Raw genomic sequence first — 20,000 nt, 5'->3', positions numbered from 1 at the left:
AGAAATTCTGTTGAGATGTAAACTAATAATTGAATTGCAAATTATCATGTCCATGTCACATGAATCCACAAAAAAAAAAAAAAAAAAATTAAATGAACACTTAGATAACCCTTTTTTATATTTTGTTTTGTTTTGTTTTGTTTTATTTTATTTTATTTTATTTTATTTTATTTTATTTTCGTTTCGTTTCGTTTCGTTTCGTTTCGTTTCGTTTCGTGTCGTGTCGTGTCGTGTCGTGTCGTGTCGTGTCGTGTCGTGATTAGATTAGATTAGATTAGATTAGATTAGGTTTAGTTTAGTTTAGTTTAGTTTAGTTTAGTTTAGTTTAGTTTAGTTTAATTTAATTTAATTTAATTTAATTTAATTTAGTTTAGTTTAGTTTAGTTTTGTGACAATTTAGTGAGTCCAGCCCCAAATTCATATTTAAGTTGTTTTTGTTTTTTGTAATTCGCATTATTCTCATTAGTGATTGTTATTAGATTTTAATTACTCAATATACTATATTTTTACAGTATATACAGTAAAACATATTGCTATACAATATTATATATCATTTGTATTGCAATATTATGTTTAATAATCATGAAATAAAAGCGGTAGTACAGATACAACTACTAATCACTCTGTTGAATGTTGTGTTTGTATCTTGTCTGATTGTTAAATTAGTGGCAGGAAATGTGACCTGATGCCATGATTTTTTTTTTTTTTTTTTTTTCTTAAGTTAGTTGCTTGCCAATTGAAATGAGCTGATTAACGGTAATTTGTTTTTATGGCAGGCTCTAGAGGAATGTGAGACACTCGGGACTCCGCCCACGGAACAGAGCCGGATCGAGCTGGAATTCCGAATAGAGGAGGCCAAGGAGAACATCCGCAAAGCAGAGGTGATGCTTGCTGCACGTCTGTCACCATTTGCTCACACTTCTGACATTCTGAAACACGTATGTTGTGTTTTCTTCCGACTAACACAAAAGGAGAAGTTTAGCGGGATGTTCACGCTACTTTTGCTTTACAGTAAGAGAGCGTACTGGAGAGCATATCCTCACAAAAAGCTATCATGTCACTTCAGAAGACTTGGAGTGCACAAGTTATATAGTTTTTTGACGGCATCCGTCTCTGTTCACTTGTACTGTAAACACGTGTATATTTACACTGAATAGTTTTGTGTAGTGCATTTATTTGAGTAGCATTTCATTTGTATTTATGAAAGGACAGATTAGAGAAAAACAAGCCAGAAGTAGGCCTACTTCTATATGTCCCAAGCATCTCCCGCTCTCTGTAATGAATGCATTTCCCTTTCCAGACAGAGATGCATTTTCTCTCTCTCTATTGATCTGTTCAGAGACAGGCTGTCAGTCTCTTTGTCTGATCGATGTGTCTTCTCCTCCAAGATGTCCTGCCGTGTCCTAACACACGTCTTCTAGCAGCCGTGGCGCCCTCTGCTGGCCCTGCCTGTGACCTCTGTTATATGTTAAAGCAATAGTTCACCTGAAAATGATCATTGTCATAATCAACCCCGTGTGGCTCTAAACCCAAATGATTTCTTTATTCCTTAACAAAGAAATGTCTTTTCCATGTACTGTCAGAATGGATGACCTTGAGATGTCAAACTCAATAAATGAACAGTTAAATTGTGCTACGTTGTAAATCTTCAGATTGAAATTTTATTTATTAGGCTGTAACCATGTCTTGAACAATTTTTTTATTTTTTTGCCTTGGGGGAGAGGGTGTCTTTTTATTTAAAGGATTTAAATAATTAAATTAAATAATTAAAAGATTAAAAGGGATTTAAGGAAGAAAAAAAAAAGAAATTGCATTCAAAACTTTGAATTTTTATAAAAAATATGTTGAGTAGTTTACATCGCTGGATATTACTGTCGGTCGCTGAACATTTCTATCATAAAAAACAGTTGTCAAATACTAAATATTTAGCTACTTTTTGTGACGCACTCCTTCACTGCTAAAACTAAAGTGTCTTGTCTTCTATGACATAAGGCCTGCCTTCTTTGATTTGATTGGCCATCTCATTCATTTGACATTGATGAGCACTGTTCAACCGCTGATGGTATACAGCCTGAAAATGTAAAATTTAAACATTTTTTTGTCATCCTAACAACAAACAGAGCAGTGCGTAATGGAGTACAGCAGAGCAGCATCAAAAGAATATTAAATATCGAGGGGGACAATTTGGCCATTTTTAATTATTGGGGGGAATTTTCCCCCTCAGTCTCTATGGTGGTTACGGCCCTGATTGACACCCAAGAAATTGGTCCTTGCATGTCTTGTAAGTGATAAAATCCCACCACATTGGAATATGCATAAGTGCAAATTCCACATTAGCAAGTCATATGGGTTTGGAACAATATGAGAGGGAGTAAATGATGACAGAATTTATATTTTTTGCATGAGACCAATTCATGACTGTAAGATTGTAATTTAATAGTCTAAATGTAGTAGATTTGTTTTCCTCTTGAACTCAGAGCAACTGAAGCCAAATTATCTAAATTCTCCATTAGTTCTTACAGACCATTAAATATTTAATAACCCCATTAAGAGCTAATGGACAAGCACCAACAAACAGAATAAGGAATGAAACATAAAGTTGAGTTTGGAAATGTTAACATTTAAAAATGTTATTTGGCAGCAGGCAATGTGCCAGAGAAGTCTGTGTTTACTCATTAACAAATATTAAAAGTATAATTGCACTTTAATTATTTCCTTTGAAAATGTTTGTCCCCTCAGAATTACATGGAAATGAAAGTCATATGTAATGTTTCCACTCCAAAGCAGCTTCCAAAAGCTGTTTGTCATCTGTAAATTGAAACTGATGAGTCTTTAGAAAGTTAATTTGCATCTTTGCCTAATAATGAGAAATGCTGAAGTGCATTGACAGCTGTACACTCCTCTGAGATCAGACGCCTCACCTGTCTAATGAGGAGAATACCCTAGACATTCACTTCTGAGAGGCTGTGTTGTGATATCGAGCTTCAGTGACGGACATTCACGTTCCCAGCAGTTCTGTGTCTGACACTATCTTGTCTTTTTTTTTTAAATGCAGCTTTTTATGCTTTCCAAGGCTATTCTCACACAACAGTAGAATACACGGCTGCCAGTATTGTTTTAAAGTTACATTAATTCATGTGACAGCCATGTTTAATAATCAGTTTCACACCCTTACATTTTCAGGACCCAGAATTGAATTTTGAGAGTGAGTTTGGACTGAAACTTTATTTTATTTATTGTGAACCTTTGTATTATTTATATACTATAATATTATATAATATTATAATAATTAATATTTTTAATTCACTTTTATTTTTATTTTAATTTATTTTAATTTTAGTCATTTTCAACTTATTTCATTTCTGTTAGCTGCCAAAGCAACATTTCTCTTCTTTTAAGTTTTTATATTTATATTATATATATATATATATATATATATATATATATATATATATATATATATATATATGTATGTATATGTATGTGTGTGTGTGTGTGTATATATATGTATGTGTGTGTGTGTATATGTGTATATATATATATATATATGTTTAGCTTTATTTTTATTTCACTTTTTAGTAATTTCAGTACTTTAACAATTATTTAAGTTAATATATAATATATTATATATTTCAGTTTTTCAATTTCTAATTTTCATTTGTTTTTCATCTAATATTTATATTTTGTTATTTCAGATTTTTTAATTAACAAAAATAATTTTAATAGTTAACAATTCATTCATAAGTAGCTGCTTGAATACTACAGTACAGTATATATGTAAGATGTTGTATAAACAGGACAATCTGTCTATCATTTTAAATAATCTTTTTTATTATTATAATTTTAAAAGTTATTTTATGTACTTTTGTCATTTTTATTTGTGTTTATATTTCTATTTAGCTTTGTTTTTTATTTCAGTGTTAGTTTTAGTAATTTTAGTACTTCAATTTCATTTATTTCAGTAAATAATTAGTTTTTCATCTAATATTTATATGTAATGTTAAATTTAATTTCAGATAATTTTCAATTAATTTTCAATTAATAACACTGGACTGAACTGAACCACACTAATCAAATAGTGATTCTTGAATACTAGAGTATATGTAAGCAGCTGTATAAACAGGACAATTTATCTATCTTTCTCTCTGTTTGTCTTTTTCAGACGATAAAACTGAAAGCAGAAGCGCGTTTGGACCTTCTGCGGCAGGTGGGCGTTTCTGTGGATACGTGGTTGAAGAGCGCCATGAACCAGGTGATGGAAGAGCTGGAGAACGAGCGCTGGGCGTCGCTACCCACCCTTACTACCCATGATCTCTCTCTCTCGGTGAGCACCTTCTTTATCAGTAGTCCCTATGTGAAATGGTTTTTCAGATTTTCTCACCTGTGTTGATCAGTTTCCCATTGAAAGTTATGGAAGTTATGGCTTTACAACATCCCTGTTATGAATGACACCCCTGGTGCTCAGCGGTTTGTAGTTAGTTCAGAGCCATGCCAACCTCCCTGACCCGGCCCTTCCTGATTCTGTCAGCATCATTGTATTCAGACCCTCCTAAACAAACAGTTTAGCACGGCATCTCCGACAGTCAGAAAGAAATAATGTTGATCACAGGAGCAAAACCTCACTTACATTGAACTCAACAGATACAGACACACAGTGTTTGTGTTATGGCAAAAGAGAGAACAGATCCCTAGATGCTTGAAGATGCGACAGAGAGTTATGAGCTCTTGGTAGAATAGTGTTGTTTATGCCAAGTACACACAAGTACAAGTCTAAAGCACATTTGAGCACATACCATTTGATATTTTGGTACACACTTTACATACATTCACATCCCTTACTTGTTATTCACACACACAAGTGCAGAAGAGTTGATTGTTGTCAACAAACAAGATGGAGGAATATCTTGAGGTGGTTTTTGCACTGATTTGCACTCTTCCACTCCTCCATGATGACATCACAGAGCTGGTGGATGTTAGAGACCTTGTGCTCCTCCACCTTCCGTTTGAGGATGCCCCACAGATGCTCAATAGGGTTTAGTCCATCACCTTCTTTAGCTAGGCAGTGGTCATCTTGGAGGTGTGTTTGGGGTCGTTATCATGTTGTAATGCTGCCCTGCGGTTCAGTCTCTGAAGGTAGGGGATCATGCTCTGCTCATTCATGGTTCCTTCAATGAACTGTAGCTCCCCAGTGCCGGCAGCACTCAAGCAGTCCCAGACCATGACACTCCCACCACCATGCTTGACTGTAGGCAAGACACACTTGTCTTTGTACTCCTCACCTGGTTTCTACCACACATGCTTGACACCATCTGAACCAAATACATTTATCTTGGTCTCATCAGACCACAGGACATTGTTCCAGTAATGCATGTCCGTAGTTTGCTTGTCTTCAGCAAACTGTTTGCGGGCTTTGTTGTGAATCATCTTTAGAAGAGGCTTCCTTCTGGGACGACAGCCATGCAGACCAATTTGATGCAGTGCGGGGCGTATGGTCTGAGCACAGGCTGACCCCCCACCCCTTCAACATCTGCAGCAATGCTGGCAGCACTCATCTATTTCCCAAACACAACCTTTGGATATGACGCTGAGCACGTGCACTCAACTTCTTTGGTCGACCATGGTGAGGCCTGTTCTGAGTGGAACCTGTCCTGTTAAACCTCCTATTAAGCTCAGTTTCAGGGTCTTGGCAATCTTCTTATAGCCTACGCCATCTTTATGTAGAGCAACAATTGTTTTTTTTGTTTTTTTCAGATCCTCAGAGAGTTCTTTGCCATGAGGTGCCATGTTGAACTTACAGTAATTAGTATGAGAGAGTGAAAGCGATAACACCAAATTTAACACACCTGCTCCCCATTCACACCTGAGACCTTGTAACACTAACGAGTCACATGACACCAGGGAGAGAAAATGGCTAATTGGAACCAATTTGGACATTTTCACTTAGGGGTGTACTCACTTTTATGGCCAGCGGTTTAGACGTTAATGGCTGTGTGTTGAGTTATTTTGAGAGGACAGCAAATTTCATTTTTATATTGTAGCAAAGTGTAATTTCTTCAGTGTTGTCACATGAAAAGTTATAGTAAAATTTACAAAAATGTGAGGGGTGTACTCACTTCTGTGAGATACTGTGTATATATAGCTTATAGAGTAGTATTACAATAAAGCACAAGTGTAGCATGGTGCATCAAAGTATTAGTAAAGATTGAGTGATTTTAGCTAAGACAGCAGAAGTTTAAATAATGCGCCAGAGTTTAGCCCACAGCGCAGACAGATTGACCTCTGACTGTGGTTTAATATAGGGCTGGGTAATAAACGATATTATAATGAGATTGTGATAAAATGTATGTCGATAACTACAATAATATTATTTAACAGAGCAAAAATAAATGTTCAACAGCCAGTCGTTCCACAGGGAGCCAGCGAGGAAAACAAAAGCAAAACTGAACTTGTTACCCTAAAAAAGTGTAAACTCTCAATGAGAATTTTTGTTGCAAGGTTTTGATCATGTTAATGATGTAGACGCCTTAAAATTTTCCTTTCAAATATAAGGTAGGCTTTATAGGGTTAAGATAACAGTGACCTCAAAGTGTTTTCTCACACTCAGGCGCTTCAGTCTGTATTACCTCATCACAGGCTGTTTTATGTCAGTCTTGGGCGTGGCCTATAGATCAGTCACCACATCACAGGTTACAGATTACAATGACCTCGTCTGGCCTCATGATTCAGGATCCCACTGAAAGTTCTCTTGACCTTCACTGACGGACTTGGGATCAGTTTGCAACCTGTATTGTAACCAGTTAAAGCTGGTAATGTGAGATACACATTGAAAACCTTTGAGGTATGTGTGTCTAATACCTGTGTCCTTTGTTGATGATTTTATTCTTCTGTTGCCACGTTTTGTCTCTTGGGGAAAATGGTCACCTGATCCCCACAAGACCAATGAGATTGGTGGGCGGTAGAGTCCACACCTCTGGAAAGCTGGTCTTTTGAGCTGTTTGTTCTATGCAGTTGTATGTTAACCCACAAAGAAGCCTCAGGCTAACTTTTTAAAGGTTATTGAATGATATCGAATCAACAAGTGAGCCGTGGTGTTTGTCAGAGTAGTGACACTCATTGTCGTGTTTCTGTAGACCACAGTGGATTTGGACAGAGAGGAAGGAGAAGAATTAGAAGAGAACATGGAGACGTACGACGATAGCAGCTCAAGTCCTTCAGGAACCCTGAGGAACTACCCGCTCACCTGCAAGGTGCTCTACTCGTACAAGGTAAGAGACGCCAACACGCACTTACTATAACGAATGAAATTGTTTTTGTTAATTGAAATAAAGCTAAAATAAAATAAAATATTAGAAGAATAACTTAATGAATCATAAATATTTATGTATAATAAATGTGTTAATGTAATTGTATTTAAAGTAAAACCAAATAAATGGGTTTTAAATGTGCTTTTATTTTTTAAATTATTTTAATAAATTATAAATATTTATTTATGATAAATGTTTATAATGTTTTTTGATATACAATGTATTACATACAAAAAACAAAAACAAATAAATAAATGGATTTTAAATAGATGTTTTTTTTAGTTATTACAAATTATACATACATTTGTATTGATGATTAGAAATACTTAAGTAAACCTGCTTGTAAAAATTTACTTATTTATAATAAATAGACACATCTCTTCCACAAGCACTTAACTAATTTGCAACCATAAACAAAAGCACTTTCTATAATAGTGCTTATTTTAAAAATAAATAAATTATCTTGTTCTCATTTTTTGCATTTATTAAATTAAATATAAAATGTAAAAATTACCTTTATTTATTTAAAAACACATTTAACTTGGGGCTTAGGAACAGTCAAATTTGTGGGAACCAGTGTTGTTGTTGTTAACTAAAACTAAAACTTTTTTTTTTTTTTTTTTTTTTTTAAATAAAGCTGAAATAGAATAAAATATAAATATTAGATGAAAAACTTAAATTAAAAAAAACTTAATGTTTCCTTGGCAACTAACTGAAAAGTTGAAATTAAAGTACTAAAATGACTAAATCTAAATAAAAGCTAAATACAACTATTTAAAAAATAATAATAATAATATAAGTGACAGAAGCACATATCAAAATGACTAAAACTTGAACTAAAATGAAAACTAAAAATATATAAAGAAATAATGCAAAATATTAATAAATGCAATAATAGTATTTTAATAATACTAAAGTAACATGTAATAAACCTCATCAAAGTTATTTAAAATACCTAGTTTGCACATGTGATATCATCTGAAAATCAAACTTTCAAGAAATCTCAGTCACTATGGCGTTCATTAAATTTGATTTATAGCATTGATTTTAGTTGTTACACACAACACTGTTGAAAAAAGTCTCAAATGTCTGTCCCCATTCTGTTTATTGTTCTAACAACTAAAAGCTAGTCAATTTTCAAAAATATTTAGCAACATTAGCTGAGCAATAACATTAGTCAAAGATGACAGCTCTGTTGTTCAGATCTTTTCTCCTCAGGGAGTTTACATGCTCAGCAGCTTGACTCATGAATATTAATTATGTTATGTGGCATTCACATAACATGATGTCCTAACTGATCTGCTGAAATGCAGACGTTGGTCAGTAATTGGTAGTCGTAGTGGGCTGCAGTTTATCACTTGCACATTTATTCTTTCAATGCAGTCATTAGGCTACAGTCGTCAGGCTGTCATTTTATAATGCATGCTACATTTTTTTTTCCTTAATACTGCAGCCAAGCAAAATAAATATTTTAAAAATGTAATTTTATCTTCCAAAAAATGGGGAAGATGGGTATGGTTGCCACGTCCCTGCATTTTACTCTCTTCCAGGATTATTCTCATGTTTGTAATGGTTCTGTCTGTGAAACTGCTAAAAATGTCAGCTGGTTTCTGGAAAAATAGTAACCTGCACAGTTGGCCTTGTATTGCTCAATAGTCTTTTTTTTTTTTTTTTTTTCTCCTGTCTCTTTCTCCCAGGCCTCTCAGCCTGATGAACTAACGATCGATGAGCATGAGATGTTGGAGGTTATAGAAGATGGGGACATGGAGGACTGGGTGAAGGTGAACCAATCATACCTTGGTTATTTTAGTGGTTTAACACCACCTGCTGAAGTTTATTTTTCGTCAAAAAATCGATATGACTGCAATTCTAGATGATGTACAGAAGAAAATAATGTTTGCGTTTCAGATCTCAAGACAAGATTTCCACAGAATTCCAACAACCGTTATTCTGAAATTCTACACACCAGCTTTTTGAATGACGGTTGTTTGAATTCTGTGGAAATCTGGGTGGGTGCTGATTCCACATGGGCCTGTTTATGAGTTTGATTATTACATTTTTGGTTTAGTGTATTATGAATAATTTGTTTATTCTTTTAGCTCTATATTTAAAGTCACAATGAAACGAAAGTAACATCTTTTTTCCATATTGTGATGTATGTAACGGATTATCAAAGAAGAAAATTATGTAGGTTGCATTTACATTTTATATTTAATTGTTTAGCAGATGCTATATGTCAAAAGTACCGACTTTGATACTAAATCGATATTGAAATTTTCAAATGTAAGGTTTTGAGCGCTGTTGAGCAGATATGTAAACACCATTGATTGGCCATTGTGTTCACATGCTCAACATATATGCTTGTGATTAAAAGAAGTGCAAGCGCTCGGTGAAGAGTGTCATTGATGTCTATTTTACAACATGTTTTTGAAGCGTTGATCACTATAGCCAATCACAGACATATCTGAGGAGCGTGTGAACACAATGGCCAATCAGAGGTGTTTACAAATCTGCTCAACTGTGCTTAAAGCATCACATTTTTAAAGGTGCCATCGAAAGTTTTTATACAAGATGTAATATAAATCTAAGGTGTCCCCTGAATGTGTCTGTGAAGTTTCAGCTCAAAATACCCCATAGATTTTTTTTAAATAATTTTTTTAACTGCCTATTTTGGGGCATCATTAAATATGAGTCGATTTATGCTGTGCGGCCCCTTTAAATCTCGTGCTCTCCGCCCACGGAGCTCGCGCTTGCCTTAAACAGTGCATAAACAAAGTTCACACAGCTAATATAACCCTCAAAATGGATCTTTACAAAGTGTTCGTCATGCATGCGGCATGTATGCGTCGGATTATGTGAGTATTGTATTTATTTGGATGTTTATATTTGATTCTGAATGAGTTTGAGGCTATGCTCCGTGGCTAATGGCTAATGCTACACTGTTGGAGAGATTTACAAAGAATGAAGTTGTGTTTATGAATTATACAGACCGCAAGTGTTTAAAAATGAAAATAGCGACGGCTCTTGTCTCCGTGAATACAGTAAGAAACGATGGTAACTTTAACCACATTTAACAGTACATTAGCAACATGTTAACGAAACATTTAGAAAGACAATTTACAAATATCACTAAAAATATCATGATATCATGGATCATGTCATTTATTATCGCTCCATCTGCCATTTTTTGCTATTGTTCTTGCTTGCTTACCTAGTCTGGTGATTCGGCTGTGCACAGATCCAGACGTTAATACTGGCTGCCCTTGTCTAAAGCCTTTCATAATGTTGGGAACATGGGCTGGCATATGCAAATATTGGGGGCGTACACCCCGTACGTGTTATGTTGAGATTCGCCTGTTCTTCGGAGGTCTTTAAACAAATGAGATTTATATAAGAAGGAGGAAACAATGGAGTTTGAGACTCGCTGTTTGTCATTTCCATGTACTGAACATGTTTATGCCAAGATAAATTCAATTTTTCATTCGAGGGCACCTTTAAAATTTCAGTACCAATTTGGTACCGAAGTCGGTACTTTTGACAACACTATGCATGGATGAATTGTTCACAATTTTATATATATATATATATATATATATATATATATATAGGGTGAATTTTAATTTTATGCCATCTTTAACACAGATTACAAAGTTTATATCCATTCCAAATTTCCAGATTTTTCACACTAAAATCAGTGAAGAAAATAGGATTAAATTCTGCAAATTCTGTTTGGCCCTAGTTATAAATGACTGCTGCTTAATGATGTAATCATTGATTCCAGGCACGGAATAAGTCTGGCCATGTGGGCTATGTTCCAGAGAAGTACCTGCAGTTCCCCACGTCCAACAGCGTACTGAGCATGCTCCAGTCCCTCGCTGCTCTGGACGCACGTTCACACTCCTCCAGCAACTCCACCGAGCCTGAGCTGGCATCAGGCAGCTTCAACGGAGACAGCAGCAGTGAGTCAAACACACACACACACACACACACATACAGGTGAAGGCTGATGATTTGTGTAAGTGATTATGTGAGTCACATTGCATGTAAATGGTTGGTTCTCACAGTCACTGAGAACTTGGAAATATCAAGACTGAAAATAAATAAGGTCTAAAAATATACAACATACAAAAGTTTGTGGTCAGTAAAAAATAGTACTTTTATTCAGCAAGGATGCTGTCATCAAAAGTGACTGTAAAGACATTTATATTATTACAAATATTTCAATTTATTGAAATGTATTTATTTCAATAAATTCTGTTCTTTTGAACTTTCTGTTCATCAAATAATCCGGAAGTAATGAATCACTGTTTCCACAAAAATATGAATCATCGCAACTGTTTTCTACATTAAAAGGTTAGTTCACCAAAAAATGAAAATTCTGTCATTAATTACTCACCCTCATGCCGTTCCACACCTGTAAGACCTTCGTTAATCTTCGGAACACAAATTAAGATATTTTTGTTGAAATCTGATGGCTCCGTGAGGCCTGCATAGGGAGCAATGACATTTCCTCTCTCAAGATCCATAAAGGTACTAAAAACTAAAAAAATTTTTTGGTGCTCCAAAAATATTCTCGTCGCTTTATAATATTAATATTGAGCCACTGTACTCACATGAACTGATTTAAATATGTTTTTAGTACATTAATGGATCTTGAGAAAGGAAATGTCATTGCTGGCTATAGAGGCCTCACTGAGCCATCGTATTTCAACAAAAATATCTTAATTTGTGTTCTGAAGATTAACAAAGGTCTTACGGGTGTGGAACGGCATGAGGGTAAGTAATAAATGACAGAATTTTCATTTTTGGGTGAACTAACCCTTTAATAATAAGATTTATTATCATATTAGAATGATTTCTGAAGGATCATGTGACACTGAAGACTGGAGTAATGATGCTGAAAATTCAGCTTTGCATCACAGGAATAAATTACATTTTAAAATATTTTCTAATTATTTTCTAATAATATTTCACAATATAACTGTTTTTACTGTATTTTTTATCAAATAAATGTAGCCTTGATGAGCAGAAGAGACTTTGTTTCAAAAACATTAAAAATCTTTCCGACCCCAAACTTTTGAACATTAGTCTACTTTTTTTAAGGATACAGTCCCTAACTAGGGAGCTTGTGCCTTCACAATGTCTCAACATATTTAGAAGAACTCCTCAAAAGAGCTAGCTGTCTTCTCACCTATTAATAACTCCTTTCTTTTCTTCTTTGTCTCTCCCAGTGAGTTTTGTTAAGGCCATGTACGACTACGAGGGTCAGACGGATGACGAGCTGTCATTCCCTGAGGGAGCCATCATCCGCATCCTCAACAAGGACAACCAGGAGGACGACGGTTTTTGGGAGGGAGAGTTTAACGGTCGAGTGGGCGTCTTTCCTTCCGTGCTGGTGGAGGACCTGACAGCCTCAGAAAACGGAGACACTCACTGGGGAACAGACACACAGGTAAGACATCCAAAACTCACTCTGACCAGTAAATGACCATACTGAGACTCTGCCTCCATACTTATTGTGTGTTTCTGAGTGGGTTTGATGTCTGAGGCCTGGCGTTGATTACAGGCATGGACGCTTCCTTCCTGTAATCATTGTTATCTGGGGTCATGCCAGATCAAAGCCTTTCTCATTATCTTAATCATGTGAATAGAGTCATAATAAAACTATACTTTAATGTGGATAATACAGCATAATATAATTCAGTACACGCCTCTGTGGAATACTTAATTCTGATTAGTGAATCGCAGAATTTTGCAGTCAAATGTTTTTGTATAATGATGCTAAGTGTTTGTTCTTTGACTATTGAATGCCTTTTTATGATTCAGAGTTTAATATAATTTAATAAAAGACAGTACACTTTGTAAGATTTTTTCAATGTTTTTGAAAGAAGTCTCTTCACCAAGGCTGCATTTATTTGACCAAAAATACAGTAAAAATGATAATATTGTGAAATATTATTACAAGTTTAAATAACTATTTTTCTATTTTAATATATTGTAATTTATTCCTGTGGTGTCAAAGCTGAATTTTCAGCATCATTACTCTAGTCTTCAGTGTCACATGATCCTTCAGAAATCATTCTAATATTCTGATTTGCTGCTCAAGAAGCATTTATTATTATTATCAATGTTGAAATCAGTTGTGCTGATTCATATTTTTGTGGAAACTATGAAACATTTTTTTCCAGGATTGTTTGATGAATAGAACAGAATTGAAATAGAAATCTTTTGTAACATTATAAATGACTTTACTTTCACTTTTGATCAATTTAATGCATCCTTGATGAATAAAAGTATTAATAAAAAAAAAAAACCTTACTGACCTGAATGGTAGTGTACATTAACAATATCTGACACTGAAAGCATAAAAAGGTTTGTATATACTATCTTAGCAAGCTAACATGTGTTGTCCTCCGCAGGTGTCCCCGTGCCAAAGGCTTCATTCATCACTTCCTCCTCTGCCGCTGTACGACCAGCCGCCCTGCAGTCCGTACACGAGCCCGGAGACCAGCAGCGCTCCCTCGCTGCCCCGCTCACCGTCTGTCAATGGAGAACACAAACTGCCCATCCCGCAGAAAGCCGCTGTTCATAGTAAGACACTGGTCGCTCCAGCTACTGTCGTCAGGAAACCTCTTGTGTTACTCTGTTTATTCATGTCTGTTAAGATTTTAATTTGAGAATGTTTTACATTTGGTTTAGATCACAATTCCAGTTTAAGTCCAGAGAGTCCAGGCTTCTCTCAGCCGTTGAGACTCACTCCAGATGGATCCGGACCTGGAAAACTCAGACCTGTATGTGAACAAATTTGCTACATGTTTGCTTAATCTGTTTTTATGTTTGTTTTATTAACATTCTGATCTAATATCGCATAGAGCATATCTAGTAAATAAATATTAAATTTTTAAAGGTGCTAAAGAGGATCTTTTCGTCGACTGAGAAACCAAAGACTGTTAGTGAGTTTTTGAAATGAGCGCATGCGTAAGAACAACCCCCCTCCTTCACAGCTCATTTCGAGGGAACGCCTCCCAAAACTCATGCACGAGTATTGGAACACGAGTGTTTGTTTACCACCGGCATTCGCTGTGTCGTGTTAGTGGATTCATTATGTCGGACTCACCGCAGGTAACTCATAATCTGCAGTTGTTACTCCTGTCTCCAGACAAAAACATTGCATGCGGCGCCTGTGGAGTGTGGAAAGTTACTGGAGCGCGCAGCCGCACGTCTCTCACAAGGAACGTCATGGCAGTGATTGACAAGCCGGAAGGCCAATCTGCGCACGTCTCTCACAATGGCAGTGATTGACAAGCCAGAGGGCCAATCGTTTATGCGATGATCGCATAAACGATTGGCTGATGTTTTTAAGGCCCTACCTCGTGCACAGATGATGTATATTAATAATATTCCTTTCAGTGCACCTAATAAATAGTCTTTTATCAGTTAGTAAAGACAGTTTCAAGTAATATTGCAAAAATGTAAAAACAAAACATCCTCTTTAGCACCTTTAAGCATGTGTATCTGCATAACGATTTTGCAGTGTCTTACATTTAGAAAATTATTTTTTTCTTAATTACTTTGGTTTCAGATGTTGGTCACTAGAGCTTTAAGGTACAGAGAAATATATATTTTAGAAATGTAAATATATATTTTTTATATTTTAGAAATTGTATTTATTTTTAAAATGTTATAGAGTTTTAAAGATTATTATCTGTGTGAATCTCATTAAACGTGACAGTAACATATACAGGACATATTTCATCCCCCAGATAAAACCAATTATATTTCTCATCAAGAAAATTAAAAAATTTAAATAAAAAAACTGTTTAAAAAAAATCTATTAATCGCGTATTTTTCTGTAATTAATTGTGACTTTGCACCTAACATTAAAATTTGTAATATATTTTTATATTGTAATACATATTTTCACACTGAATCTCCAAATTAATGTATAAACAACATAATGACAGTGTATTTTAAATATTTGTTTAATGTCATCTTTTTACTAAGTGCTATGAATGAAAAGGCAAGTATGAGCGATACCAATACTGCTACTGATGTCTCTATTAAATAGATTTGTTCTCAATTTCTGGGGATGAAATGAGTAATTATAGCCATTCACTGTTACAGTATAATTGAAATAAGCCATCATTTTTAACATTTAAAAGGCTTAAGTGAACTTAAAACAGCCTTCACATACACCCGTTATAATAAATGTCAAATTATACATATATATACGTACAGCATGCTGATATACAGTCATATCTCACGGCTACGAGTGTGATATTGCGTTTATACAACAGTTCGACGGCACGAGTGTTTAAATAAATCAGAACAACAATGGAGTGTCAGTAAAAACCCTCTTTTGTGAGGAACTACTTCCTTCCACTACAGATTCAAGTTGACAGTTTAACAGTTGAGCCCAAGCCTCCGTTACTAGAGTGACCACCTGGCTATTGATCTGTTGCAGGACAGTAGATGTGATTTTGCAGGACAATGCGGGACACGTGTGAGACAGATACATTTACAACCACTGCGCTATGTAAATATTGATTTACATTTGTTGGCAACTTGGCATATGCGATTAATGTTTCTGGCGGTGGGTGCCCTCACTATAATATTGCACTTCTGGCACCATGAAATCCTGGAGGGAAGACAATTCTAGATTCATGGATGCGCGTGCATCCAGTTTTGTGCGAGAAGGGAATCCGTCTGTGAGCGGAGAGATTCCTGCTCGCGCATTTTGATGTGCTTGTGTTACAATAATGCGTTCTCGACGCATTTTTCATTATAATAACACCATAGAACCCGCATTAAATGAATTAACGTGAGAAGAAAGTCGTGTCTGAAAGTCGCAATCAATTTTTTTATTGGCTAAAAGGAATGGAGAACATTTAATGTTTTTTCCATAGGTGCTCGACCATTTCCGTGGGTGGCGCTCGAGCATTCATAGGATTGGCGCATAGTTTGTTGGTTAATTTTAACATCAGGATGGATGATTACATGCTTTAAATCATCAGTTTGGGCAGCTTTGAGCAGCTCTTGAGGTTCTTATCCAATATGTGAGATGAAATTCCTAGTGGTGTAGATGTGTTCACCAACTTTGATGAGGCCCGCACTTAGCTATTCCTTCACGCTGTCAGTTGTCATCAACGGGAAAACCTCTTTCTATGATTGCGTTGGTTGGATATTTTCACAGCTAGAATTTGATGGCTGCACAAATAGATTTTTAAATGCCAGTCACAGTTTATATTATATTTCTTACTGTGGTACTGTAATTTCAGGGATGGAAAAAAAATGATAATACAGACATAAATTAAATGCGGGACACTACTTAAGTCTTGCCGCAGGACAAAGCTCCCAATTTCGGGACTGGATAGGGTGGTCACCCTATACATTACTATTTCTAAAACTTTAGAACTAGTAATGAAGGAACGTTGAGTCGCTTCATTCAAACTCATTGTAATATGTAGCGTATTATGAGAGAGAGATCGCCTGAGCGAGTGTATTACCTTCATCTAGCTGATATTCTTCAGGTCAATCTTATATTCATAATCACAAAATCAGTTTGAATGTCCACTGAGGAAAGCGATATCTTTATCTTTGTCCTTTTAACATTTAAGACATTCCCATGTCAGTGCTAGTCAATACATTTGTCAGTTGCGTCTCGTAGGAAGTTGTTTAAAGTAAAAAAAATAAAATAAAAAAAAGTCCTTGTTTCCTTGTTTCAGTCCATTTCAATATAAAAGTCTTTGCAACTGACTGACTCACTCATAAAGTCAAAATCAGTAATGGACTCTTTCTCAAAACCAAAAAATACGGCATGTTATTTATATAAAATATTATTTATTGAACAATAATATTTAAATTAACAACAATAGCCATTATAACAGTATAGAAGTAAAATAGGAAATAAACAAGCAAACAGTTCAGTCAAACGTACAAAAGCAGAGCTTTAGTTAGTAGGATTTAATTTCAATGTAAATACAAACTTACAAAACTTATAATAGCCCTTAAGCCCAAATCTATCAGCTCTGGAATAAGTAATAGATTAATAATACCAAAGATTGCCCGTTTGATATACCCAAAATGTATTATACCTCATGTTTAAACACTATCTACATAAGAGCCAGCGGCAAATTTTAAGTGGACTGGCTGATACGAAGCTGTTCTCTGCGGGTACATGAGCGCTGAACGCCATCTCCGAAAGTGTCTAAACAAATTTTCAAATAGGCGCTATGTTTACATATAAATCGCATATCTGAGCTCTAAACAACTATATTCTCGCCTAAAAAACTCTTAAAACTATATTCCAGTACAAAATAACAGTATTATCTATAAAAATATGGTGGGTTTGATCATCCGCCATGACACTCGCTGTGAGAATGATGACAGCGAAGTGATTCAAACGGTGAAATGGTTCCCATGGCGATACTGGTAGAATATTGCATGAGATGCATCATATTCGAGAAAAAAAAAAGTTTATATATATATATATATATATATATATATATATATATATATATATATAATAAAAAATAGTATATAAATTTATTTATTTATTTATTTTTGATAAAATAGTCACTCATGAATATTTTATAAGCTAGCTGTTCTGTATTAAACTTGTTTATTTTGTGTTTCTGTAGGTTCGGGCGGCACCACCTCCTCCAAAGCAGCACGCTCGCAGACAGGTGGAGAAAACCGAAGAAGTGGAGATCACGCTGGTGTAGAGCGCCACCCTAGTGGACTGACAACAAACCCCATCTGACCTCTGACCCCTCCCACTCCTTACGGAAGGGGCGGGGTGTGCGTTAACCTGCCCTATGAGCATCCTTAAATCCCTGAGTGGGCGGAGAACTGCGTCTCAAAGACATCGCCACCCTTTTTCATATAAAACAAACACCTCTTTTGGCGTCACGGACTGTTTGGTGCCTTAAACCGCTTTCATGCCAAACTCTAATCCTTGTATTCGTAATTACTTTATTGTGCAACGGGAACTTGTTTAAAACGTCATTAATCCACTAAATGCCAGTAAACGATTAGGTTTGCATCTAAAAAAAACGAAAGAAAGGAATCAAATACAGGGGTTTAGCAGGTGCTAAAAGAGTTTGAAAGAGGCTACACTTGCACATCCATCTCTTCAGTGGGCTTTTGAAGAGCCGAACATGCAATACTAGGAATTATTGGAGGATACAGGAGGCCTGCGTTGTCGTACAAAAGGGGTCAGCCACGAAAAGTCCATTTCATATGTAATAGCACAGTACATTACTGTCATCATAGGAATGTTATATTCACGATAAACATCACAGATCATATGGACATCAAGGAGAAAGGGAACTGTACATAAAAGGCTACAAGGAAAAAAAGGCAGTAGAGGAGAATGAGAAGAACGAGGGTTAAAAAGAGAGGAAGGCTGGTTACTTTGCTCTTTTTTCCCCATCGGTTTAGCTTGCTCTTCTGTCTTGTGTTGATCTGAAAAGTACTAACTACATAGCTATATCCTTTTCTTCAACTTTTCATTATGAAGACCAGTGTTTGTATGTATTACTAATATTTAGTCCTCAAAAAACATGCGTGAGACCGATCTAAAGATGTCGTGGTGTCTCTGAGCGTGTTTCTGCAACGGTCGCCTCCGCATTACCGGTATGTGTGCGTCTGTTCGGGCGGAACGTAATCATGGAAATATACCGATCAATATACAAGTATCAGTTAAAGTGCTTTTCCAGCCTAACGCATTTCATATTCTCATGCCGTCGGCACTGTAGAGTACCGAACGGGATGCGTTTTGTTTTCTTTTATCGAGTGTCACGGCAGTATTTGAGATTGTGATGAATCTTCTTCAGATGTGACGGGATAGATTCCCTCCAACAAGCACAGAAAAGGTGGAGAAGTTTTGTTTTAATTACTGCCGATGAAAGCAAACCTATTACAGTGTCCTAAGTGCATTTCCTCTGTACAAGGGGCAGCTATGGTGTTTTTTATTTACAGACTTTTTTTATTTGCAGTTGAAGATACATTTCATCTTAAATGAGGAATGCCTGTTGTTTAGATTTATCATCATCATCATTATTTTCGTGCATATCTTGATGTGTCCCAGCACTTTTCTGGAATTTCAGTGATTTGACCCCTTAATTTTATCATATTTTTAAATGTCTTTGCATCCCAGCTGCCTCTTTTCGATGATAAAGCTGCCCAGCGTTGTTTTATTGATCTCGTGAGAGTGACTGATTGTAGTTTTCCTGTAACATTTGAAAGAGAACAGAGTTATTATGTTGATTCCATAATATAGACGGTGGAAAGAAAAAAAAGATCCATTTTGTGAAATGGTACCATAGTTCTGTTAAGCAAGAACAGGGTCATTAACGAAAAGAACGTGTGCGAGAGTGAGACGTGGGAGGAAAAAATAAGTTTGTTTGGTAGCCTTTTTTTTAATCAGAGAGGAAGATGTTTGAGTATCTTCCCTTTGTTTCTATTTTCCTCTGTCACAACCTATTTTCTTGTTGATCTCGTTGAGATCTTTTGAATGTTATCAAACTTGTTTTGAAGTTTATGGTTAGAGGTTAAAGCCCATTGTGTCAAAAACTGTTCTCACCTATGAAACGAACACAAAATTTTGATATTTTCATTTCCATTTTTTTTAAATTGCGCTCCCAGTTCTCTCGGCCAGTTTCAAATCTTTGGAGCTTCTTCGATAGCATTAGC

General features: G+C 35.6%; 1 protein-coding gene across 2 annotated transcripts in view; it reads left to right on the top strand.

The window, feature by feature from the left end:
• The window catches only part of LOC125254390 (F-BAR and double SH3 domains protein 2), a 119,555-nt gene that overhangs the window by 99,331 nt on the left and 224 nt on the right, over positions 1-20,000 (top strand). For both annotated transcript variants that reach the window (XM_048168993.1, XM_048168994.1), the window contains 9 exons: positions 777-881; positions 4,163-4,324; positions 7,131-7,265; positions 9,002-9,085; positions 11,086-11,263; positions 12,536-12,756; positions 13,724-13,895; positions 14,004-14,095; positions 17,945-20,000. The exon at positions 17,945-20,000 is cut by the window's right edge and continues 224 nt beyond it. In XM_048168993.1, coding sequence (XP_048024950.1) covers positions 777-881; positions 4,163-4,324; positions 7,131-7,265; positions 9,002-9,085; positions 11,086-11,263; positions 12,536-12,756; positions 13,724-13,895; positions 14,004-14,095; positions 17,945-18,028 — 1,233 coding nt within the window. In that variant the 3' untranslated portion in view covers positions 18,029-20,000. The remainder of the gene's footprint in view (positions 1-776; positions 882-4,162; positions 4,325-7,130; positions 7,266-9,001; positions 9,086-11,085; positions 11,264-12,535; positions 12,757-13,723; positions 13,896-14,003; positions 14,096-17,944) is intronic.

Source organism: Megalobrama amblycephala, linkage group LG19, assembly GCF_018812025.1.
Source record: "Megalobrama amblycephala isolate DHTTF-2021 linkage group LG19, ASM1881202v1, whole genome shotgun sequence".
NCBI classification, from domain to species: domain Eukaryota; kingdom Metazoa; phylum Chordata; class Actinopteri; order Cypriniformes; family Xenocyprididae; genus Megalobrama; species Megalobrama amblycephala.
The sequence above is the reverse complement of the archived record's forward strand: the minus strand, read 5'-3'. Positions and strand labels throughout refer to the sequence as shown.